Source organism: Nipponia nippon, unplaced genomic scaffold (assembly GCF_047370975.1).
Source record: "Nipponia nippon isolate SJK-2023a ecotype South Korea unplaced genomic scaffold, ASM4737097v1 scaffold_1, whole genome shotgun sequence".
Classification (NCBI taxonomy): Eukaryota; Metazoa; Chordata; class Aves; order Pelecaniformes; family Threskiornithidae; genus Nipponia; species Nipponia nippon.
Window position 1 is genome coordinate 149,163,223 of NW_028262290.1, and position 24,759 is coordinate 149,187,981.

Genomic DNA, 24,759 nt, shown 5'->3' on the forward strand with positions numbered 1-24,759 from the left:
AGTAGTAAGTATTCAGCTGTGTATGCAAGGTCTTCACTTAGTTACTGCTTTAGCGGCTGCTACAACCCCCCAGGCAGAAGCGGCGGGCAGCGCCGGGTGTACGGAGGCGCGGGGGGAGGGCAGGTTGTACCTAGGAGGCTTTCGGCGGAGAGGGGCCATGCGCAGAGGTCCACCGCCCCCCGCCGCCGCTGGCAGCGAGCCGGCTCGGGCTGCGAGGCGTTGGGGCCGAGCGGGGCCGGGCAGAGCCCGCGGGCGGCGCAGAGCGGGGCCGGCCGAACGGCCCCGGCCCCGGCGGCCCACGCCAGCCAGGCGGCCACCCAGGGCGGCCACCACATGTCCCCCAAACCTCGCCTTCACCAAACCGCGTAAGAAGCCGGCTTGAAGTCTCCCTCCCCTCAGAAAAAGCTCTCCTCTCCTGTCTCTTCACAGAGATCGCAGGGGAGAGCTGGTGCCTCCTCCGAGCGGGATAGGCAGAGCGGCTTCAGCGGCAGCCGCTCTCCCCGCACTGACGGGGCCGGGGCCGGGCGGGCCGCCCCCACACGGCCGGCAGGCGGGCTGGCAGAGCCGGGTCCCCGGTGAAGGGCGGCGGCAGCCCCAGCCCCAGCCCCAGCCCTGTCCCACGGCCGGGCGCGGGGGTCGGGCCGGGCCCTGCCAGGCGGCGCCGCTCCCGCGCCCGGCCCTCAGCCGCGCTGGGCGCCGCGAGGGAGCGGCGGCAGGCGAGGTGAGGGAGGGCGAGACGAAGGGGGGCCCGCCGCCGCCCGGATGTCCTCCCGGCACCATGCGAGGGGCTGGCGGCGGCGCCGGGCTTCCGCGTCCGGGTCGCGGCGGTGCCGGAAGGCGGTGCCGGCGCGGCGGGGCTGGGGGACACCATGGCCTTGCGGTGGTGGTGGCGGTGCGGCGCCTCCTCCCGCCGGGCGCCGCCGCTCGGCTCCCTGCCGCGCCTCCGCCCGCCGGGGCCCGGCTCTCGCTCCCCGGCGCCGCCGCCGGCCTCCAGCGCGGCGGTGAGTGCGGCGCGGCGGCGGGCGCCTGGAGGTCACCGGGAATGAATGGGGCGGCGGGGCGGGGGCCCGGGCGGGGCGTAGGGGTCGGGGCCGCCGCTCCTTCGGCCTTTCTCAGCCCCCGTCTTCCCTCCCTCCCGCCCGGGCAGCGCGAAGGCCCGAAGGCCGTTCCGGTGTGCGAGGGGCGGCGGGCGGGCGGGCAGCTCCCTGCCCGGGGCGGGGGAGGCCTTGCGGGGGGCAGGAGTGCTCTCGGTGCAAGGTTAAATACTGGCTTAAGGGTGTTGAGGGCAGGATTGGTTACTGTCGTGGGGAAGAACCTCTCGGACCCCTCTCTAGGTGGGAGCAGGAAAGCGATGCTCATTAGCGCGACATTTCCAACGTGTTTGCACGTAAGTTAGCGTTATGGGTTGTAACGGGGGGCAGTTCTGTCGCTGCGTTCGTTTACACCTTCCCACAAGGCCAAGCTGCTGCTCTGACCTGCAGTGAAGTGTTCTGACTGTGAGGTGCCCTCCATCGTGCATGACCCAGGCTTACAGTGTTAAGCAGCAGCGTAAAGGAGAGAGTCTGTCTGTGCCCTCACCGAAGGAAGAATAGGAAGAGATCAGCTATTTTTTAACAACAGAAAATGGTGAGAGGTAGGAGAGAGTGAACTTAGGAAGGTCTTGGCCATAGGGCTGGGCACTGAAGTCAGACAGCAGTGAGTTACAAATCTTTGGTAAGTTAGGGTTCCTGTTCTTCCTCTCTTTCCTGTGTCTCCTTGCCTGCCCTTTTTTCATCCTGTGCACAAGGAGGATGGAAGGGTGCCCTGGAGCCTGTGCGTTGCTCTTGTTTCTCTCCCTGCCTCCAAAGAGAGAGACTTCAAGTCGCTTACAAGGAGGCACTGAGGCATGAGGAGCAAGCTGGGGGAACTCTTCTCCAGTTCTAGGTCTCCTTGAGCATTTCTGCGCGAGCTTTTGGAGAGGCAGTTTGGTGAATGTGTGGATTGCAGTGAGTTCAGGCTGGGTCAGCCCGCCCAGGCCCCTGAGTCAGCGTGCACTCCAGGGCAGGGCTGGGTAGTACTTGGCAGCAATGCCAGGAGCGGAGCAAAAGCTGTGTTTCCTTTCTCAGCTTATCTCTGCTGGAATCCTGTACCTGGGACTGCGCCTTCCCCCAGACTCCTGGGCTCCGTCTGCAGGGAGAGATCATTGGAGAGATTGCTGGGTTTAGAGGTTAGGTTCTTGACACCTAGCAGGGAAGTTGTAGGTGTAAATTACCATAAGAAGCAAGCTGAATTAAAATTGCTTCAGGGGAAAACAAAGACATGTTCTTCTTCTGTTAGCGTAGTAGTTTTCAGAAAGAGCTCTTGTCCTTTTCTCTGTGCCTTGACTGGTGCAGTCCAGATTTATCTGCAAGACAGGGAACGTTTAAAATTGCACCTCCCACGAGTGCAAAAGCAAGGTTTCATTAAGGAAGTTAACTGACACACCTTCTGGGCTGGTCCTGCAAGGGGAGAAACTGAGTGGAAGAGTCAGTTTAAGTCAGAAGTTAATATACATATCGGCAGTTATGTCTCACGTGATATGGAAGGAGATTATGAGATGCCCTTTGCTACTGGGTTCTTAAAATGGAGAAATAGAGCAGTGCTGATGAACAGACACATGTTTTTTGTAGGCAAATGTTTTCTGTCCGTTTGAAGTTCTATTAAATTAACCCTGATTTTTCTTTGTGCAGATGTGTCACTTTACCCAAAGAAGTTCAACTTTGTCATTTCCAAAAATATGTAATATATTTTGGCGGTAAGCTGGAGATTCATCTTGTTGTGTAATGGGTAAAGACATAGTTACTGGGTGAACTGGGTAGTCACACCTGTGAGCTGTAAACTTTGAAAATAAGGTTATGCACTCTAGTACATAGCTGGATAATTCTATGTAGACTGCTGCTGTGGTACTGAGTCTGAATCTAAGTCCTCCATCCTGGAGAGCAACTGGCAAAGCAAGAATGCCCCAAGAAAACCCATATGGTTCACTTTGAAAAAGGAAGCATAGGAAGAGGCGTATACTTCAACTTCAGGGAACATAAAAAAAAATCAGGCCTAAGCCTAATGCATGTTAATGCATCCAGGTGGAGCTTTCACCCTTTACAAATGAACTTTGATAGCATCATCATGCTACCTGGAAGTATTGATTTAATTTATAATTTACAACGTAGCTGGCTGTGTAACGGAGAATTTTCAAATCCAAGTCAGGAATATTTTTCCAGGAGTATACAGGAGAAGGAAGAAAGTAACAGAATAATTGTGTTACTGGAAGATGAAGGCTTCATCTCCAGATGTATGCTCTGCTATCGATAGCGTACTCAAAAGGAATACATTGAGAGCAATGTAGTTTTATGTGTCTCAGAAGACTTCTGTTAAGGGCAGGGGTTATTGTTTGCCAAATGCTGCACTTTGCCAACTCCTAAAAGTCTACGATAATCAATATGTAGCTGTGTTGTCCTTGCACCTTATTAGCTGGCTGAAAAGAGTGTTTTGATGCCTTCTGTTTATATTGTAGCAATTTGGTTAAATTTTGTGTGAGGGGATGGGAGGAGGAGGAAATGCTTTGAAATGTTTCTATTTGGGGAATCAGGGAAAGTTTGCTTTTAACAATGTTACTCTCTTGAAAAACACTGTCACCAGGTTTCATCATACAAGTATACCCCACTTGTGCAGCTGCAGTAAGACAGTTAGTGATGAAAAATACCAAGACCCTTTTCAACTTGGTAGAAAAGACTTGAAGAATCTCTATGAAGATATTAAAAAGGTAAGGGATTTTGGTGACTATTCTGGGATGTTGTGATGATTCTGATTTTAATAGCAACCATCACGTTGGAGGATAGTTACTGAAAGATTATTCTTTATGAACAGCTGTCTGAAACTTAAACTGAAGGCAAAGAGAGCATTTCTACATATCTTATAGAACCAGAATGCAATTTTTTTTTCTCCTGACTTACATTCTCAGAATATATCATTTATGTTTCAGGTTACTCATAGTAATTTTAAAAACAGGTTCAGCTTACATTGCATGGAGGGAATACAGGCAATAACCTTATACATACATACTGTTTTGTTCACACTAAACAGATTGGCTTTGTGACTTTTATGCTGATATGTTCTTTTCCTTTTTATAGGAATTACTTGTATCTACAGCAGAACTTAAGGAAATGTGTGATTATTACTTTGATGGGAAAGGAAAGGCCTTTCGACCAATGATTGTGGTGCTAATGGCAAGGGCTTGCAACATTCACCATAATAATTCCAGGTGAGTCAGTCACTTTTAGTTATATGGACATATATTGTACTTGAAATTTATCATTCATGTGTTCGCGAAAAATGTGTCTAGTAACTTTATGAAAATAAAAAGCTCCTCAGTAAAACCTGAATTTAAGTTCCATCGTGAAGCTGTATTTTTGTAGTTAGCGGTGCAAAAGGAACTATTGGGTTTATTACATGCTTCCATGTGTAAAATTGTGGACTATACTGCAGTTGTAACTGGTGATGGGTAAATAGTACTGCCAAATTCTGATATTTGGAAGGCTTTTAGTCAATTTTAGCTTCTTACATAAATGCTTTATTGGAACCTGTAATACTCCTTGAAACTACATGAACTTAATTAAAAGTATTTTTCATTTGTAGCCGTTCCTGTAGCTATTAAATTCTTGTCACAGGTAAGAGCTTTGCTGCAAGAAGAGACTTTCAGAGCTTTTTTTTTGTAATTATGCAGAAAAGCCTTTAAACAGGTGATATGATTATATTCAAAGCTGTGAGACATTCAAAACAGTCAGAGATTCCCCCTCTACTCCCCTCCAGGAGTGAGTTTCTACACTTTAATGTAAGATTCTAAGCTTAGAGGTGGTGTAGTCCTCATGTTCCTCAGGTTACTTGTCTTTTGAAAGCAGTTTTAACTGAGCAGAACATTGTGCTCGACCTCTGCTCTCTGTCACTCCTTGCTCTGGCTGATTGCAAACGCTTCTCTCCACACATTCCTATCAGTTGCTAAGTTGGCATTTTGAGGAAAGATGTTGGCTGGAGTGTTCTCTGCCTTCCAGCTACGCTTCCAGTCTTCCCTCGTATCGAATTTCAAATATGAAACCTTTGCTCCCTTCCCAGAAGTGTTTCTAGACTAATTTATCAGCCTTAAGAGATTTCTCTCAGCTCTTGCATAATTTTTTCCTTAGCAGTAGGTTAGCGCCTTGTTGGACTCGATTTCTACCTCAGAGCGTGGCATATATTTTGCTGCTTGATATGGCACCTCTCCCGGTGTACGCCCTCCTACGTGAACATAATTTCGAAGGAGAAAGCAAAACCTAGTTGGCAGTGTCCTGTCCTGTGTGTGCCAATTCTTCTTGTTTTAGGAAAACATTGTCTAGGATTAATGAACTTCACTCCAGCCTGATTCTGTTCTCCATTCAGTACTGTTCCTTGTCATTGTCTTAGAGGTAGCAAAAGGAAAAATATTGGTTGTGAAACTCCTCAAGGATGTCCTTTGTCACAGCACTGATTGGCTTAATATTTTCATGAGTGATCTTGACATGAAAAACAGTGATGGCACTTTTTGATGACAAATCATTCTTGCTGACTGGCCATCCATGGTGTTACGAAAGGAAGCACAATAAAACAAAAATCTCTGCTTGAGCTTGGAGGCTCGTGAGTGTCCTGTTAGGGCGTAACGCCAATGTGATTTGCAGCCACCTTCTCTATAAAAAATCTTGAAGTAATCCTAGCATGCATCAACCAGAGTATATCCAGCTCAGCTACGGGAGTGCTGATGCCCTTGTACAGCGCTTTGTGAAATCATCAGCATATCTGACCCTTGTGTTCAAAAAAAGATAAGTCCAGCTAGCTTCAGGGATGAACTGCAAAGATAATCAGGGAGAATGAAGGACTTGTGGTCTACAAATTTATTGGGAACAGCAGTGAAAGAACTATTTAAGACAAAGGATGATGTTGCCAAGAGGGTGGAAACTTAGGAGGAGACTTTAACAACTGGAGCAGTGAGTTTTTGGAGCATCCTTCTAATCAGAATAACGGGAAAAATGGTTTTATCTCATTCTAGGGTGTAGCATGAGAAGCTTCTGAATGAAATTATGTAGTGTACATGCAATACTGAGAAGGCTGGAATTGATGTCATACAGTATAGGAGGTGAGCAGTGAATCAAAGACAAGAAGTAGCTGTAGAAAGAACTGAATTTGCTTTTGTATCCTCAAAGCATATTTGCTGTCTTTTGACGTATGTGTATGCTCATGCACATATTCACGTCCATGCATTATGCTGTCTTGAAACCATCAGGCCCAGTTTTGAGACCTGCACTATGCCAGTGAGAAAGTGTTATCTCAGAGTTCAAGTGCCACATATGGCTGAGGCAAGTGTTTGCTTCGCGGTAGCCAGCCCTCAGCATAAGCACTCTGATTTATAGATACCCATGTCATTTGGCAGCTTTTGTACATTTGTAGTAGTTTTTGTCAGCACCTCCAAACTATGTCTGATGTTTAAAAGCCTCTTCATTAATCTGAATGTTCCTTGTATAAGGACAGACCGACTCACTATCTCTGTTATGTTGTTAATTCTGAGTAGGGAGAACAGAAATGTTTCAGCAAAGGAAGAGAATGAAATCCCTGGGTAATCACCTTCCTCTTCATTGCCTCATGCCACTTTTCTCTAAGCCTATGATTGTAATTAAAATTTGCATATGTTTATCCAAGTCTTCAGTGATGACCAGCATCTTTTGAGCGTTGAATAGGCCATGCCAAAAGAATATACTTTCATATTTTGGATACCCACTTACTGCGAGTTGGTGAGGTTTTATGGGCATTTTCTTTTCTTTTGCTTTTAAGCTTCTTGAAGCAGGCTGTGTTATACCTGCTTTATATATACATATATTTCCAGTTCACACTGATACTGGTTTCATTATTGTTGCTTCTTAAAGCAGCATTGCTTCCAGGTGACAAATTGTTCTTCCAACTTTTTACTGCTTGTGAGGAAAAGTGTATATGTAGAGAAAGAAACATTGCATATTTGTAACTCACTGCTCTGCTATAGACCTGAGGGGAAAAAAAACTTGCTTCCATTCTGCTTCTTCTGATATTTTTTTTAAGATGTTTTTCCTCTTTCAACTTGTCATTTTCCTTAAAGCATTTTATTGTTCTTTCCCTCAGTTAATATTGATTCTTCTCCCAGACTTGTTGTTCTTTGTCGAAGCTTTAGTTCCCACACATGTAATCAAAAACACTGGCCAGAACATCTATAGACCTGTGGGGTGAGCCAATATCCTGTACTGTTCATCCCTAGCATTTTTTTTTTTTTTTTATTCTGCCTCTGGGTTTTGTGTTACTGATGTCGAGTTTCTGCTTCAACTTGCTGCCATTCTCAACGGTCACATAACTTGCAGGACTCAGAATGCTTTGGCCTGTTCTTCTGTTTTGATTTTTTTTTTTTTTTGTGCAATACTAGTGGAAAAGGTAATACTCTTCCTTGTTTGGCAGTTAAAATAACAGGACACAACTTTATAAGGTTATAGGTCCTGATCTTACGAGGCAGTCCACAGAGACCTTTGTCATCACAGAGCCCCACCAGAATAGCTGAGACTTCTCAAGGGAATGGCGGGGAACGCCCAGGTAGCTCTGCTTACAGGTTAGGTGGCATGATCATTTATGCTTAGATTTGAGGAAGGCTAGGTATTTAGAATGTGCTCAGCAGGTTAACTGTCTTTCTAGAGTGAGGTCACTTTATTGTAGTCATAATGAGGAGAATGACAGTTGTATAAAGAATCTGAACAATTGTCAAAAAGATAAATGTCTGAGGCATTCCAATTGTTCTGTATGGTATGTTGGTTTTTTTCCCTTGAAGATCCAAGTGTCAGAAGTCAAACCCTGAGTCCTTAGGTCCCTTGGGCAATGGCTTTTTGCTTATTGATAGCAACTTACCTTTGTGCGAGAGTGAGAATTGTTGTAGAGTTTAAGCTGAAGTCACGCAAACCCTCAGTTTCACACATCCTCTGGCATTTCTTCACATACCTGTGTGCAGAATTTCACAGAATTATCACTTAGCCTGATTGGACCTAATGTTTCTGTTTAAGGTGTATTCTCCAGAGGTGTTTGCAAATAGAAGTTTTTATTTCTATTTCTGCAACTAAAGTGAGAGAGACAAACAAATAAGAGAAGGCCAAAGAAGTACAGAGACATCTCAATAGAGAAAATAGTGAGCACAAAGGATTTAGGGGGAAAAAGAGAAATAAATCCATCAAAATAGTGCAAGAAATACTTAAATATAATCACCTGGCTAAACTCGATAGAATAATATTTCCTAAAGATATGAGGACCTGCCAGCAACCTTAGTCCTCTTTTCTTTCACTCCTCCAAACCATGGTTGTCAGATGCATGTACTGTACGCTGTTTTTCAGCTCTTCCGTAATTTGCTCCTGTGTTAACACATCCCTTCTCTATGCTTCCCCTAGCTTGCAGTGCCTTTCTGTGTCACAGACTGTGTTTCTGAAATGGTCATTTCTTTCAGCCACAGGGACTTAACAGCAAAAGCCTACTTTGAGGATTGTGGTCATAACACAGAAATTGTGCAGGTTCTTTTGCATATTTTCTGTCTTTAAATTGGCAATATTTACTTACTGCAAACACATTGCAAAGCTCTTTGTTGCAGAGTGTAAATACTTTTTTGTGTTGTTTTGAGTTCTATGTCTCCCCCCCCCCCCCCTTTTTTTTTTTGAAGAGGGATATCTGGAGGGAGAAGTGTGTTTGGTTGTTTTTTTAACCTGTAAGATCAACCTTGGTCTTGTTCACTGTCCATGAAACAAGTTCTGTAATGGAAAAGACCTCAGGGTACCGTAGGTCTGTAAAAGCTTATCACAGAATCAAGCAAGGGGTCCTACTGAAAAACAGAACATGATCGGGGACTTAAAAATCAATATAATGCATGTGTAAAAAGATAAATTTACAATTGTATCAAAATTTTGTGTAAATCTGTATCATCTTGGGATGTCTTCACTTTGAGAATGACCTAAAAATGGCATCTTTCCACTTACTGGACTTGTGGGGACCCAGTTACCTATTGACTTGAGTTACTGCTACTTTTTGCTTTTGTTTTGCAGGCGAAGCAGAGTGAAAAATGGCAGGGAATGAGAAGGATCCTGTTTCTTGTGTGTTTTCCCTAAAATAGGCATGTTCTGAGTCAGAATTACTCTCACAAGATGTTCATAGGAAACTATTGCAAAATTTTTTGCCAGCGGTGGAAAGAACTTTGCTTGAGACCTTGCAGAAACAGTGGTTTTTAAAAAAACCCCTTCAGGTTAAATTATCATGTTTGATATAGCATTCTGGGAACCAGACACGTGAACCATGAGCATTCCTATGCCATTTTTAGTCATTGTCAGAGATGAAATGCACTATAATGCAGAACTTTTCAAAACTTGCTTTTGAAATGTCTGTCCTTGTGCTGTCTTCATACTACTAAAAGATTTTGGTGTGTTGGTGAGTGTTGCCATTTACTGCTACTTCCCAGCAGGAAGTCCAGTCTGCTGACATAATTAATGAAAAAGGGAGTCCCCAAAAGGAGACCAGTGCATGAAAGAGGCTGGAGACCTTTACAGTTATTTGAAGGTAAGTTCTCCTACTTAGTAACAATAGTTTATTTTGGAAAACTACTTACACTGAACTAGCATTTGACTAAATTACTAGTCCGCAGTAGAACTTACCTCCAAACAACCGTGAAGGTTTCCAGCTCTTATTTTCTGTTGTTTAAAAACCACATTTTCACAGCCTGTGAGCCACACATCCTGCTATTGTTCAGGATGTAGAACTCCCACTGACAGCAATGCAGAGTTCTGCATAGAGGTAGGTGTCAGAACGCAGTGTTATGTCAGCAGACTGCAAGATGTTCTTTCATTTTGTGATTAATCACTAGATTTTAATAGACATAGGCAATGCAAGAAGATTTTAAATTCCCTTCAGCTGAGCTGAAATTATTATCTTCTGTTTCTCTCAGTTCTTTTTCTGTTCTACTGGAAAATAGGGTGATTTGCTCTGTTATCTGTATACCAGAAGTAAGGTATCTATATATCAGAAATAATTTTTTCTTTTGTTGGTGGGTTTTTTTTTAGTAATTGGTTTGAGGTTTTTTCTTTTGTTGGGTTTGGTTTATTTTAACGTCCATATGGGCTTGTTACAGCTATAAGGCAAGGCTGACTGGGATAGGCATTTCTGGGATCCTGCATGCAACTCATGATGAAAACAGGTAGAAAAAGAGAGATAGAACAAGGTAGTGGCAGTTGGATACTAGGGTAGATGGTTCTTTGTGTGAGGTAGGTTGGCTTTTTTTATGTTCATTTTTCTAACCTTGATCCCTAGATAATTGTTTCTATGTTCTTCCATTACCTTCTTTTCACCTAGTTTAAAACATAAAATAGGTGTGAATTACTTAGAGTTGAATCATCAGTGTTAGATTTTTCCCAAAGGCTGAATTTCAGTATGTGCTAAGTAGTTAGTTAGTCCTAAAGTGGTTGCAGGATAATTCCAGTTAATTCCTCAGGATTTTGAAGAACCTCTGAAGTCTTAAGGTAATCGGATAAGATGAAGGATAAGATCCATGAGTTATGTCTTTCAAATGTAGAATACAGGTTTCCGTGCCCACTGATCTCTCCAGCTTGCTGGTTAGTAGAGTTAGCCAGCTTTGGAGAGTTTGTGATGCCGAGTCTCATAGGTAGAGCAACACAGAGATAAGGAAAACTTAAAACTCTCCTACAAAGCTACCTGTCATTCTTTTCTCTGCCATTTTCCAGATTTCCATCTCCTTGGAACCAAGCATGCTGTGCTATTTATTGCAGTCTGGATTTAGAGGGATTAGAGTCAATAACTCAGGAGTTTTGCAGTACTGTTAATGCAGCAAGGCAGAAGCAGACCTAATAAGGATGGATCGTCCCATTGCACTTACTGTACTAATGTGATCTTACTTTCTCTTGTCTTCCTAATTCCAGGTTTGAAAGATGGGGTTCAGACCATGGAAAAGCTGCAACAGCTGTTTTCAGAGAAACATTATTTTGTTTGGTTTTAGTAGAGATTTCTTTTAGTGTATTGCAGCACATGTAATTGATTTAATTATTTGACAGTTCTTGTTTTTTATTTTAGGGAGGTGCAAGCAAGCCAGCGTTCTGTGGCCATAATTGCTGAGATGATCCACACAGCTAGCCTAGTTCATGATGATGTTATTGATGATGCAAATTCTCGCAGAGGAAAAATGACAGTCAATCAAATCTGGGGAGAGAGGAAGGTGAGTTTGCTATTATGTGCAAGACTTGCCTTTGAGTTTCAGCAGAGCACAAATACTTAGGGTTTTTGTCACATTACTATGCTTAGGCACAGTCTTGGGATATGCCAGAAAAAGTATAAAGAAGTGTGTACAGATTGTGGGTAAGACAAATGTGTGTTCCTTTTCTGAACTGTTGGAAGTATTAGATAATATATGCTTGTAGCGTGATTCTTGCTGATTTTACATGCCCTATGCCATTCTCTGCAGTGCTGTTGGAATACTTTGAACTTGTCTCTCATCCAGAACACTATAGGTTACCCTGATTCAGTAATAAACACAAAAAGGTTTTCTGTCAGCATGAACATTTTTTTGAGGTGTTTTTTCATAAAGCATTAAAAGGAAGGTCTTAATCAGAAAATGCAAGGAAAGAAGTACGCTGCTGACGCATCAGAACTTATCGTGGCAATTCAGAGCTGACATGGCATAACAGTCACAACAGAATGGTCAAATAGAGAAGTAATGTTCAGAAAAACTTCACAGGCAAACACGTATTCAGATATTGCATACAGGGAGGACAGTGCTTATACAGAAAATGATAAACGGCACTATAAGATAGGGATTCAAAAATGGTTCCAATTTTAATATTTGGTTATCTTCTGTTTTCTCACTGTTACAATGAGATATGTGTGCTTTATGTAGGAAAATGATGTGATGTGAGTAGACAGGCCAAATAAAGGAAATTGTATTGTCTGTACTAACACTTACAGGAAAAGACTTAAAAGATGAATTTTTTTTTTTTTATTCTTAGGCTGTTCTAGCTGGTGACTTCATCCTCTCAGCTGCTTCCGTAGCTTTAGCACGAATTGGAAACACTACTATCATCTCTGTTCTAACTCAGGTGATTGAAGATCTGGTGCGTGGTAAGGTCTTTTTCTATTTTTATCTTCAGATTTGCTTGCCTAAGCAGTAAACCCACAAATAAAAACTCCCATCTGTGCAACTTTTCAGGTGAATTCCTCCAGTTGGGTTCCAAGGAAAATGAGAATGAGAGATTTGCTCACTACCTCGAGAAGACTTTTAAGAAGACTGCGAGTCTTATAGCAAACAGTTGTAAAGCAGTATGTACGTCTGTCTCTTCTAAAGTTAACATACCATACTGTGAGCTTCACAGCTAAACTCCTAGTTATTGCTGTTTTCTCTGGAGACCCTCCAAAGCAAACCCTTTAAGTGGTATTCTGCAAAAATGTGAATGGGTTTGAGATTGTGCATTTTATCACAGTTCAGCATTGTAGCCTCCAATATTGGTTTTTCGCTCTTTCTTTTCTGTTTTATATTCATACACAGATCTGTTGTTATCCTCACTTGAATCAAAATAAGGTTCACAGTGGCAGCCTTTAATTTATGACATTCTGCAACTTTGAGACAGTGTTTTTAATCTCAGTGGATAATTCTTTAGCCTGTAATTTGATTTTGTCTTCTTTGACGTCTTGTCCCACTCATTGGTGCTGAGCGGGACCTTAAATGATAACAGTTGGAGGAAACAACTAATTGTGTATCCTCTACATTACATTACTTTGTAAAAGAACAGAAGCATGTACTTCTTGATTTGTTTTAATTATCAATTGCTGTATCCAACCCTATCTGTCATTCAGTTCTGTTACTTCCTTACAAAAAGATCTGATTCAAGATGATGTTCTTATTCAAAAAACATGTTTAGTTTTAGTGCAGAAAATGGAGAAGGTGAGCAATATCTCACCCCCAAAGAGTTATACATTTATTTATTTATTTATTTTTATTAAAGGCGGTATAGCTGGTGTATGCTATAGCAAGAGGGAGTTCTAAGAGAATTAGACTAAAAATCATTGCTAGTGTTAGTCATCCTCATTTGTTCTCAGAGAATTGGTACATTTGTGCAATAGACAGCAGTTGAAAATTGCTTAAATCAAAAGGAGCATATAGAATGAGAGACACAGATTTTGTGGGGAGGGAAAATATCTTTCATTCTAGTTGGAGGAAAGAAATTAAGTCTTCTGGATTGTTCATAGTAATGGCAATATGACCCTGGCAAGAATTTCCCTTTGCATTTATATTAGTGGGCAATTGGACTAATAAGGAGCATCACGTTATTCTGCTACTGCAATAAAAACATACAAGTTTTTATATTCACTTTGACAGTCTTCCTAAAAGAACCTTCACAGATAGAAGAAGAAACCAGCTTCCCACTGGGTGGATTCTCCTTACAAATGTGCTATTTTTAGCTTTTTCCTTTTCATAACTCACAAGAGTTAGGGATTTAAGCACTTACCTCCAGATTGTGGCTGTGATGCTGGTGAAGGGGGTGTTTGTCTGCTTTTCTTCTAGTGGTTGTTCTGAGTTTTTCCATTGCCAAATTGCTGGAATTTTATATGCAGTAAAATTTATGCTATAAAGGAAAAACAAGAGGGAGGTCTGACTTTACGGCAAAACCATACTTGTTGCACACAGTAGCAATGACTTGTATATATATGTCTCCTTCAGTTATGGATTAGGAGAACTCTACTGAGAGCAGTGAAAAGGGCATTTGGGGGGGGGGGGGAGGATTTGGGGAGTTTTCTGGGTGTGGGTGTTGGGGTTTTGTTTAGGTGGTTTTGGCTACTAAGGAAAAGGATGGAATCAGACGGGAGTTCTGTTTTCTGTAGCGAAAATGATAAGCAGGATCATCAGTTCTAGCTTGAAAAGAAATTCAGTTGGGGAATCGAGTATTCACATCTTGTTTTCAGGGACAAAGCTAAGGAGAGAGATTATTGGTTTTCAGAACATCAGTTAGAAGCAGGCTAGTGTGTCTCTAGAAGCAGTTCAGTTCCTGTTAATGGTAGGAAAAAACAGATGTTTGTTTCTGTGCATAAATAAGATAAAAGTATTAACTGGAAATAAGATGTCAAACAAGTTCAGGTGGCATCTTGGAATTCTACAGTGTTGTGCCTTAGAGATGTAAGAGTTGAGCATTCCTGGAAAAATCTCTAAAGAGATAAGATAGTCTGTCAACACTGGTCTAGCCACTGTACTAGATACCTTCTGCATCGCCAAAGCATTACTGCATTTAAATCAAAAGTCCTTTAAGTTAGCGAAATAATTTTTTTATGGACAGAACAGTCTGTTCAAGATGCTAGAGCCATCCCAGTCTCCAGTTTATTTCTACAATAGTTCTGCATGGGGGAATGTTACCGAAGTTGCAGTCAAAGTAATACATTGCAAAAGGAAATGGTGGCAGGCGGCCCAGAGAGTCACTGAAGCCTTAGTTACTGAAAGGCATTTTTCAGAGAAACACAAGAGGTGACTTTGGTTCAAGAATTCAGAAACAATAAAGCTGAAGTGGAATTTCTATTAGTCATCAAGTAAGCTGGAGATGGCAAAATAAGCTGAGCAGGTTCTCTTCCTGTCTTTTTTTTATCCTGCTGTAATGTGAATTCCTAACCCTCATAAAGCTGTTTATATTTTGCATAGCATACTTTCAGAAGAGGGATTAAATCATGCTTGTTTTGGGATAAGTGTGAAGTTGCACTAGAGATTCTTGATTTCTCTATTAGGAGAAAGCATGCAGCCTCCACAAGTAAGGCAAGGCTGTGTATGGGAGGTCTGCCTTGGGGACCGCAGAAAAGGAAGAGGCTGCAGCTCTGGATCTACCTGTGAGCTCCTGCTTTAACAAGTTCATAGTCTGGCGTGTGCACAGGGCTCCATCCGAAGAACCTACCAGGGTGTGGAACTGGTGTCTAGGAAAATAAGACCTCTGACCACCACCAGCAAAATTGATCCCCCCAGTCCAACTAGGCATGCAGACTACATGAAGTCCAATGACAGATGTAGAGTAATATCATCAGTAGCATCAGATATTATGGTCAGCTGGTATATTTCCTTACTTATTATTTAAAATACAGTAACTCCTTTGGGAGTATTTCTTCTTTGTAATGTTTGCTATGAAAAAGATTAGCATAAATATATCACAGATATTCAGGCAGATAATCACCACTTCTGTAAAAGTACAATTCTTCATAAATAATTACTTGGTTAACATGTTAAAATATTAATTACTTGAGAAAAGGTCAAATGCATGAAAATGCAGACTCAGGACAAGATAGTTGTCTGCTGTGTGGGGCGGCTTCTGCTGGATAGGTATCTTCCTCTCCCAGGTAGGCCTTCAAAGCCCCCTTCCTAAGAGTAGTTACCGAAAAGGATTTGAAGAGCCTGGAGGAAAAGTCAGTGGCGTGCCCTGCAGCAGTGAAGCATAAGCACACACCGGGCTGCATCGCTACCAGCGTAGCCAGCACATCAAGGGAAGTGACTGTTTTCCTCCGTTCAGCACACGTGAGACCTCGAGGCTGGGCTCCCTCGTACAAGACAGACATTCACATTGTGGAGTGAGTTCAGTGAAGGGCCACCATGATGGCTGGGGGCTGGAGCAAGTGATATGGCAAGAGCTGGTTTTAGTCTGGAGTAGAGAAGCCTAAGGGGGAATCATCTTGGTGTCTTCAGCTGTGTAATGGGAGAGTGTAGAGAGGATGGAGAGATGCTCGGTGAAAGGACAAGTTGTACCATGGAAAAATTCCATTAGCTATTAGGAAAAATTTGTCCATGAGGTTGGTCAAACGCTGGAACAGGTTGCCCAGACAGAGTGTGGGATCTTCATCCTTGGAGATGCTCCAAACTCAACTGGACACAGCCCTGAGCAACCTGATCTAACTGTGAAGTAAGCTCCGCTTTGAGCAGATGACTGGACCAAATAACTGTCAGAGTTCCTTTCCAACCTAAACTATGCTGTGATTCCACTGGAAAGAGGAACAGTGCTCCTGCCTGGAAAAATAGCAGTGGATGAGCCACACATGAGAAGGCAGGATCCTAACTGCCTCAGAAGATGGGCGTGGAGGAGAAAGGCTGGAAAAGGGGAAGATTTTAGAGCCTTTTCCTTTCCATGGTGTCCACGAATGTAGGAGTGTGAGAGCAAGCATCTCTTGTACTATTTGTACGAGCATATCCCTGCCCAGCAGCCTGTTTTCCTCTCTGACTTACAGGACACTGGTAGATGTGCAAGTGCTTTCAACTCCAGCTGCCGTATTCTCACATGATAAATAACAGAGCAGGATGTATCTACCCAGAGCTGATGACAGAATATTTTATGGATGTGAAATTCAGTAAAGAGGCAAAGATTGGTTTATAGTCTCTCATGTAACATAAAAGAATAGAAACAATTTTTTATTTTAAAAAGTGTGTTTGAAATAATGCCAAGCAGATTGACTTGCTTTACTGAATTCAAAGAACCTTTCTAAAGAATTTGTTCCACTTGGTATTAGGAAGGATTTTTCATCATGATTTAGCGGAGGACTAGTCTGAATTCTTGCAACATTAAATTTGTAATCAGCCAGTCATATCAGGGGAACTATAGGATGTTTTTAAAGGGTGAGCTTTATCATTTAAACATGTATCATTATATTGACATTGTTACCCTGATTTGTATTTTTAAATGCATGCCATTACCCCAGCGTGGCTTCAGTTAAACTTCATCACTCAGAGCGATGGGCTGCCTGCGGCAAGGCTGCCTGCCTGCATGTCAGTGAGTGTCCGGGGGGGGGCAATAACCCACAAGAGCAGTTTGAGACATTGGCTCCTGAAGGAAGGAGCTCCCTGGTAGACAGGCCCCAGTCATGTTGCAGGTTTATGATGCCCACCTGAGGTGTGATAGGCATATCAATCTCCGGGATTTTTTTTTTTTTTTTGGTCTTCAGAAATGTTCATAACCTGAATAAGAGCTATGAAGGTCTTCTCTTGCAAAGAGGCAAGAATTAATTTTGCATTGATGAATTTTTGCTTGTGTTACATTCTGTAACTCACACTTCTGTTTTTTAAATGTACATATACTGCTGTGATTCTTTAGGTAACGTCTGCGTCCCCAGAAAACTGTCCACTTAGAGGAGTAGCTCTGCCCTGACCTTCCAGGTTAAATGAGAAAGCTCCTCTCCTTACACGGCACTTCCTCTCCCCATCTACCAACTTGTGCCCACTCTGACCCTTTGCCATTAACCAGGATTTTGTCACTGTTCTACTGAATTCCAGATTTTAATTCTTCACGTGAAATGTGGTGGTAGGTAAAGATTTCATTGAAGCAGCGTAGATGCAGTCCCCCTGCCTTGCTGATATTTGATTTATATTACAAAAGCAACCAAAAGTTTGCTAGGCCTGGTACAGCAGTAGAAGATGTTAGCTCTTTGGGGCAAATACTGCTATTTAGGAGACAAGCATCAAAAGGAGGATAAAAGGGCAAAATGTTCTAGTTTGATAGTCCCTAGCAACGTCTATTTAAATATCTCATATTTGCAGTTCACTCTGTTTTAATAGCCTTCAGGATGTTGTATGATTAGACATAAGTAGCATTATTTTCCTGCTATACTATCCTCCTCTTTTAAATAAAACTGGGAAATGTGAGATGCTGTTAATGCCTCAGGCATCCAGATTCCTCTGGGTTTTAACTATTATCCACGGATGCAGGTTATGACTGGGAAGTGCTCTGACGCTCAGTTACGAAATGCACTGTTGCATGAAATAGTCTCTAATCTTGTGCGAGTTGCATTGCATTATTAGGATGTAATGTTGTTTCTTATTTCCATCTTCATGTTCACCTTCAAAGCTACTACTGGACTCGCTTTTCGTTTGGGTTTTTTTGTTTTTTTGTTGTTTTTTTTTTAATGATCCTACCTTACATAGTCTTAAAGAGGAATTTTTTTATATATATATATATATATACACATATACACATATTTTTAGGTCGTGTGGTTTTCCTAGCATGTATTTTTAGTCTTACTTTAAGTAAAATGTTTCTTCACTCCTCCCGTTAGTCACAGCAGATTTGGAATGTCTGCAGTAAACCAGGATGGATTTTTGCCCCCTGCTCCTAATTGCTTTATTGAAGGCTGAAATAAATCTGAGTATTTAAATATAACCAACCTCATTTTGCAAAGTGTATAATCAATACGTAAATGCAAAAGCATAAGCGCCCTTACTTTGAAGCAAGATATTAATTCTCAAATCTTAGTTTGTGTCCTGTATTTTTGCTTTGTGGAGTTTATTCAGCAAAATTTCTGTCTCTCAAGTAGTCGATTCCTTTATCTGTACTCAATTAAAATGTTTTATTTGTTTATCTCGGTTTAGTGATACTTTTGTCTAGCTTGGTGTACTTTCTTCATTCCTTGTCTTTTCTTTGCCACTAATTATCCCTTGGTACCTTTGTCTGCAAGCTAATCAGCTCATCTTCCTGAGCAATTCAGTTATAGTTAACATCACCCTTAAAAATAGCCTTCCTTATCTCAACTGTCCATCCTATGCTGGGTGCAACACATCCAGTTTTGTGGATCTTTTATGAGGCATGTAATGTCCATTTATCTGTTGTCTGACCTCCAATTATACCCTGGCTGATTTATATATGTAATAAATTTAATTCCTCTGTCACTGGACTGTATGTGACTACTAGCCTGCATGTGCAGTGCATCCACATTTCTTCTCTCTTCATCCTTGCATTATAATTTCTAAATCTGATAAATATTTAATAAAGCTAATCTCTTTCCAGACCTGAATGTATTTTTAATACTGCACTGCTGTTCAGCCTTGTTTTCTAATAAGCTTGGCTATTTGTGTGTATCCATGGTCGGAGATAAGCAAGAATGTGATACTGAATCAGCTTTTTTTCCTTTCCCAGATCCCTACTGTCTGTGCTTGCTGTGTCACACCTATGGTCAGAGACTCAGAGTGGATGCTAACTAAAGCTTTCTATTTACTTGGGTTTTCTTTCTTTTCAGGTTTCAATTCTAGGCTGCCCTGATCCCAAAGTTCATGAGATTGCATACCAGTATGGAAAAAATGTTGGCATAGCTTTTCAGGTAGTGCTTTTGTTGAACTAAAGGGAATCTAAAATCTAAACTTTTCCAAGCTGCCTTAGAAATCAAAAAGTGGGCTGTCCTAATCCTTTCTATAAATCTTCTCTTAACAAGGATTAATCTGTATTTAGTTCTCATTTAAAAAAAAAAAAAAAGTAAGTTAGTTTTAAAATAATCTGTATGTTTATCTCTTTCCAGCTAATAGATGATGTGCTGGATTTTACATCGTGTGCCGACCGTCTGGGGAAACCAGCAGCAGCAGATCTCAAGCTTGGCTTGGCCACAGGCCCTGTCTTGTTTGCTTGTCGACAGGTAAGTCAACGGGAATCTATTTCCCCAAAACAAAAAGCGCCCACTGCTCTTCACAGCACACACAGAGGCCCAGCTCCAACACATCAAGTCTACAGCGTAAGTGATGGGCGTGGCCTGGGCACGTGTGAAAAGTCAGTGTGTTCAAGATCAGCTGGATTTAGTGTGCACACGCGTGTTCTTTCAGACTGAGAAACACCTTCCTACACAACTCCTCTTCCCATTAGGCCCTTGTATGAAAAGCAGCACTAGTCTTTTGCTGCCCCAGTTCAAGTGCTTAACCTTTGCAAAGGGGCAGGTATTCAGAGAGTTTTTGCACGTTTTCTGCAGGTTATTCCTAAGTAGCTTCTTGCTTATGTTCTTTCCCGAGACATCTTGTTCTCCCCAGGCACGACTACATATGTAGACTTTTTGCCAAGTTCTGGGCTTTGTATCCATCCCGGGGCCAAGAACTTAAATCTCTGCCTAGCTTTTAGGTGGGCACCGCTATTTATTGGATTTGATCTCTTCATGTCTTTGTCCTCCAGTCTTACCCAGTTATAAATGTGGGAAGCTCTCCCTTCTGGAGGTAAATGTAATAGTAGTTTCAATAAGAGAAAAAGGAGTATCATAAATAAAATAAGCTTAAAACTGGTCAAGATTTTTAGTGGCTTAAAAATGGTTTGGAGGAGTACAAGGAAAACAGAGGTGCCAGCAGCACCAAAAGAAACACTAAAATTGGTGCTAATCCATAAAAGAGGAAGAAACTGGTTTAACGCACCTTGCTCAAGCTTCTGGTTCACCTGAGGAAAGAAGATTTGGGACTTAGGAAGCAGTCCTTCCTACCAAACTTCACAGCATGATACAAAAACTGGCACAACTAGTTCCAGTAGAGCTCTAGTCTGTGCTCTCTCATTGGAACTGAAATCTCAGAGCTTGACATGGGAGGTTTTAAATAATTTTTAAAAATATACAAATTTATGACATTTCCCTCCCCCTCTTTCTTAAAGAGCCTGGGGAGGGAGGAGGTGGAACATACGCGTGTGTGTGTTTCCTCATCCTTTGGGCATTTACAAAGACATGTATCTCAGAAAAGGCAGGAAAGCAAAGAGTATCAGGCACTTAAGAATGCAGACGAATGCATGCTGAGAACAACCTCCTCCATATTCTCAGTTCCTTCCCACAGCCTCATCTGGAGGATTCACAAACTTGTTCTTGAATCATTATTTCAGAATTTGTTGATAAGCAGCAGGATCTTGTTAGTCATCAGCAACCGGAGTTGTCTAAAGAAAGGCGAGAGACTCGTACAGAAAGAGGATGCAACTGTGAAATGGTTTGTTTGTTCATGTGTTAAAGCTACTTGTACAGAGAAACAAGGACATGTTGCAAATACTCTGGTTTTGGCAGAGAATGGGCGACACTGATTCTCTTGTGGGTGTTGAATTTTCCATTTTTTTAAATCAAAACTATTATTTATTTGTTTGGGTTGGCTGTCTCTGACTTTCAACTTCATCTACCATTTAATTAGCTTTGTAAGATAAATGAGTTCATAGTACAGAAATACAAGACAAGAAAATCTGTCAGTTCTATTTTAAAATCTCACTTGTTCTTTGTAGGTCACTTTTAAGCGCTTTTCCTCGTTTATATCTTTGATAGATGGGAAGCGTATGTTTTTGCATTGAAAGATAACTTGACCATCTTGCAAAGTTTTCCGCATTAACCGGAAGGCTTCCTTGCTGAAAATTTCCTGCTGTTTTCAAGAAACTGGAAGAGCACTACAGACTTAAGTGATATATAAACAAAGTATAAGTGCTAAAAAAATTTGGAGCTTCAACAGACGCTTATCTGTGCTGCTACTAAAAGATGTTTCATCTATTTGTATATGAGAATAAAAACTCCTGAGCCAGGACTTGAAGATAGTCCAAAATGTAACCGTTAGTTATAGGCTGTCTTTTCTCTTGAAATTAATATTACTGCTGTGCTGCATACCATTTAATAGATCTGGTAATCCTCATGTTGTCTTCTCGACAAACATACTTTAGTTCTTGATGTGCTCTGGATCTTCAGTGACAGCCTTCTTTTCTTCTTGTCCTCTCCCCTCCCTCTGAAATACATCTTCGTGCATTAGAATATTAAGGAGAGGCCTTTATACAAAAAATATTTAGCTTGATGCGAGACCTATTTATTCAGTATTTAAATTAGTTCACTCAGTAAAAAACCAAACACACACCCACCCAATATTTTTTAAGGAACTACACTAGTATATGCTAAGTCTAAAGCCACTCTTAAACTAGTACGGGTGAAGAATGGGGGTTTATTTTTATTATAAGCATTCCTGTCAAATGGTTATATACTGCCTGTTAAATCTGCAGAACTGCAGGTTTAGTGCTTTGGATCCTTTAGTGCTTAAACATAAAAAGTGAAAGCATATGCATCCTATATCATTGTAAATATGAATAATATGAAAATGGATTATATGAAGATTGCAATTAAATTGTCATTACATGGGAAGAAAGCTAGGATCTAGAGAAAGCTAAGTATGAGTCACCAATAAACTGCTACATGTATCCTCCAAGAAGACTACCTATGAGTAACAGGGAAATGTCACAACAGTGAGGGATACTACGCGTTTGTTCCCGAACAAGTTTGCAGATCTACGGTTTCAGGACCAAAGGTGTGCAAGGAAAGCAGATCATTGTTTACAAGTGTACGGCAATAAAATAATCTTTGTTTGACTGTAACCCTTTCAGACAAGATGAATAAATGCCTCTTCCCTTTAAAACATAATTCTTCCGCAGAGTAGCTGCCTTGAGTTGTGGCTTTAGTTTGTTAAGCACCAGGTTTTTCTATTTCTGGACTGTCTGAAGAAAGTGCCTGCATGTTTAGGTAAGTGATGCAGTGACTTTCTCAGATAACCGACTTCAGTTATCATCTACCCGATTTGTAGGGAACTGAGTGTGCAGTACTAACTACACATTCTACGTGACTGAAAACAAAATACATTATAGTTGTCATTTTTCTCTTAGAAAAATTTGTCCTGAGCTTTCCACCTCTGTATATAAAACACCAGAGCAACGGAAAGCGTAAGTGACTGTAACAGTCAAAGGTATCATGAAGGGTTTTCCAGGTTGAACTGTGCGATATAACAAAACGCCTGGGTTCTCTGTTGTACACGTGGGGGAAGAGGTGCTGCGTCTAGGTGTGCCGACACTAACCACCATTTGAGATATAAGAATACCTGAACCAGATTGTACACCTGGAAGTAGCCACATCAGAAACTACCCCACTGGATCATCTGCTCAATGGCAGGTGCTAACTTTCGCTACCAACTGGCTGCAGCTAACAGAGCCAGCCAGTTTAAGTTTCACATGCTTGGGCTTTGCTGTACTACAGTCTGATGCAGATTGCAGGTATTAACCTACAGCTATACCTGTAGCGACAACAGCGGCAGGGGAAGAGGTCTGTACTTTGGGTTTTTTTGACCTTAGCATGGCAGGCAGCTACATGAAAAACAACTCATAAGCAGTACAAAACCTTCTCCCTTTGTGCTTAGTTTCCAGAAATGAATGCTATGATAATGAGACGATTCAGTAAGCCAGGAGACGTTGAACGTGCTCGGAGATATGTGTTGCAGGTAGGCCTGATGCCAAGTATTTCATTCCTGAAGTGCTGTCCCTGCTGCAGTCAGTCTGAAATTAATTGCCTCTGAAGTAAAACGGCAGGGCTGCATTTTCAAATGCATGTGAAATAGCGCACTACGTACAATACCGAGTTAGTACTCCTCTGCTGTCTTACCAGCACAGTGTTTTAGCAGAAATGCTAGGTACTGAAGAGCTGCTTTTTTCCCCTCCCATAGCATAAAATCCACATAATAAAAGTAAAAAGCTTGTGCATGAACTCAGTTCCTTCAGCGGGAGAGTAGCTGTATCCAACACCTGGTGTAAGCAGCATGTAATTACTAGTCAGTCTTGTAACTGCAGTGCACGCTGTGTATCAGTTTTAATTGACTCTGGACTGAAAAGACTGAGTAATTGTCTGTGCAAAATTAATACCTATTTTTTCAGGATAGCGTGTTTTTTTGTACATCTCTATTTAGGGCAGGAGGGGAGGGGTTAAACCGTTAGTTTCTAATCCTACCGAATAGTACGTTATTAATACCAGTGTTGTTTCGTAAGTATACTTCAGTTTAGCATGGATGAGTTTTAATATTTTGACACTTCGTGCAAGAGATGTAGGATTCAACGAGTACAGAATAAATTTCCCCTTCAGGATATAATGAAGGGTTGGTTCAGGGTCCTTACTGACCTTAAAACCTCCCCCTGTAACTGAAGAGGCAGGAGGGAGGCTGACCAGTTCTCCATTACCTTTAACTGTCTTCTTGCATAAGAGTGACGGTGTGCAGCAAACAACCTACCTCGCCCAGCGCTACTGCCACGAAGCTACAAGGGAGATCAGTAAACTGCGGCCATCCCCGGAAAGAGAAGCCCTCATTCAGCTGACGGAAATGGTACTCATGCGAGACAAGTGAGAGAACTCCTTCCACTCGTTCTGGCAGCTACTTACCAGACTGTGCCTAAATTTACTTCAAAAATTATTTGCTTCCAACACAGGCTACCAAAAATTATTTTTTTAAAAACTTTTTTTTTTTTTTGGGGGGGGGGGGGGGGGAAGTTCTACTTTTTTTTAAAAACAAAAGTTTAAAGTGTTTTATTGTGGGAAGCCATACAATTCAGAGCAAATCAAACTGTGCTGTACAATTGTTTTAGTGGGGGCTATTAATTGCGGGGGCTGGGGAAGATGTTTACATGTTGATGCACACACAGTGAGAATAAATATAAATCAATGTATGAGAACTGAAGTTGTTCCAAATATCACTTGTTCACATTAATAAACAGAGCATGCATGTCACTACCTGGTAAACTCCTGTGAAGAGAGATGGCTTGAATGCTTTCCTGACTGTTAAACTACAGAAGTACCTGGAATTGTATATATGGAAATTGGTTTATTATAAAAGACTGTATGTAGACTTTAATTGGTTATATCATCAAGGAGTTTTCCAATTCATAATGAAATACAGGTCTGCTACTGGTTGCTACTTGCTAGCAGTTAACAAGATGCAGAATTTGAGATTGCTACAGTTAAGAAAACGAAACGCTCAGTATTTCTAACTCACTGAAAAGTAATGATTCAACAGCCAGTAAAAGCTTCAACCCCATCGCTCATTTACAGAGTATATTCAAAACCCTCCTAGAATTCTGCTTTGAAGTCCCAGATACATTCCTCTCACACTAATTATCCAGTACTACC

The 24,759-nt window shown here is 41.7% G+C and overlaps 2 protein-coding genes and 1 long non-coding RNA gene across 14 annotated transcripts in view; 1 reads left to right on the plus strand and 2 right to left on the minus strand.

The window, feature by feature from the left end:
• Positions 1 to 335, minus strand: part of LOC104016228 (uncharacterized) — a 35,286-nt gene extending 34,951 nt beyond the window's left edge. For all 8 annotated transcript variants that reach the window (XR_015708885.1, XR_015708887.1, XR_015708897.1 and 5 more), the window contains exon 1: positions 131 to 335. Coding sequence is in view for 3 of the 8 variants with exons in the window: in XM_087777100.1 (XP_087633226.1) it covers positions 131 to 335 (205 nt within the window). In the remaining 5 variants the exon portion in view is untranslated. The remainder of the gene's footprint in view (positions 1 to 130) is intronic.
• On the plus strand, positions 251 to 24,061 carry PDSS1 (decaprenyl diphosphate synthase subunit 1). Of its 5 annotated transcripts, none has more exons than XM_087777176.1 (11): positions 251 to 365; positions 2,709 to 2,773; positions 3,655 to 3,778; positions 4,146 to 4,276; positions 11,146 to 11,287; positions 12,075 to 12,186; positions 12,275 to 12,384; positions 19,087 to 19,167; positions 19,363 to 19,476; positions 23,006 to 23,086; positions 23,840 to 24,061. In XM_087777176.1, the coding sequence occupies exons 2-11, from the start codon at positions 2,709 to 2,711 to the stop codon at positions 23,978 to 23,980; spliced, it is 1,101 nt and encodes a 366-aa protein (XP_087633302.1). In that variant the 5' UTR covers positions 251 to 365; the 3' UTR covers positions 23,981 to 24,061. The 5 variants fall into 5 exon arrangements, with proteins under 5 accessions (XP_087633302.1, XP_087633271.1, XP_087633286.1 ...); XM_087777145.1 differs by lacking the exon at positions 251 to 365 and adding an exon at positions 765 to 1,001; XM_087777152.1 differs by lacking the exon at positions 251 to 365 and adding an exon at positions 1,321 to 1,387.
• LOC148057661 (uncharacterized) lies at positions 1,886 to 21,533 on the minus strand. Its single transcript, XR_015708912.1, has 5 exons — positions 21,442 to 21,533; positions 13,572 to 13,688; positions 7,939 to 8,028; positions 2,252 to 2,383; positions 1,886 to 2,166 (listed from the first exon to the last, which is right to left on the minus strand). It is a non-coding gene; the product is annotated as an uncharacterized LOC148057661 (long non-coding RNA).
• Positions 24,062 to 24,759: the final 698 nt, after the last annotated feature.

Coding starts and splice junctions, on each gene's coding strand:
- PDSS1 (XM_087777145.1), top strand. CDS start 870: ATGGCCTTGCGGTGGTGGTGGCGGTGCGGCGCCTCCTCCCGCCGGGCG. Junction 1,002..2,708: donor CGCCGGCCTCCAGCGCGGCG/GTGAGTGCGGCG, acceptor TTCTTTGTGCAG/ATGTGTCACTTTACCCAAAG. Junction 12,187..12,274: donor GATTGAAGATCTGGTGCGTG/GTAAGGTCTTTT, acceptor GCAACTTTTCAG/GTGAATTCCTCCAGTTGGGT.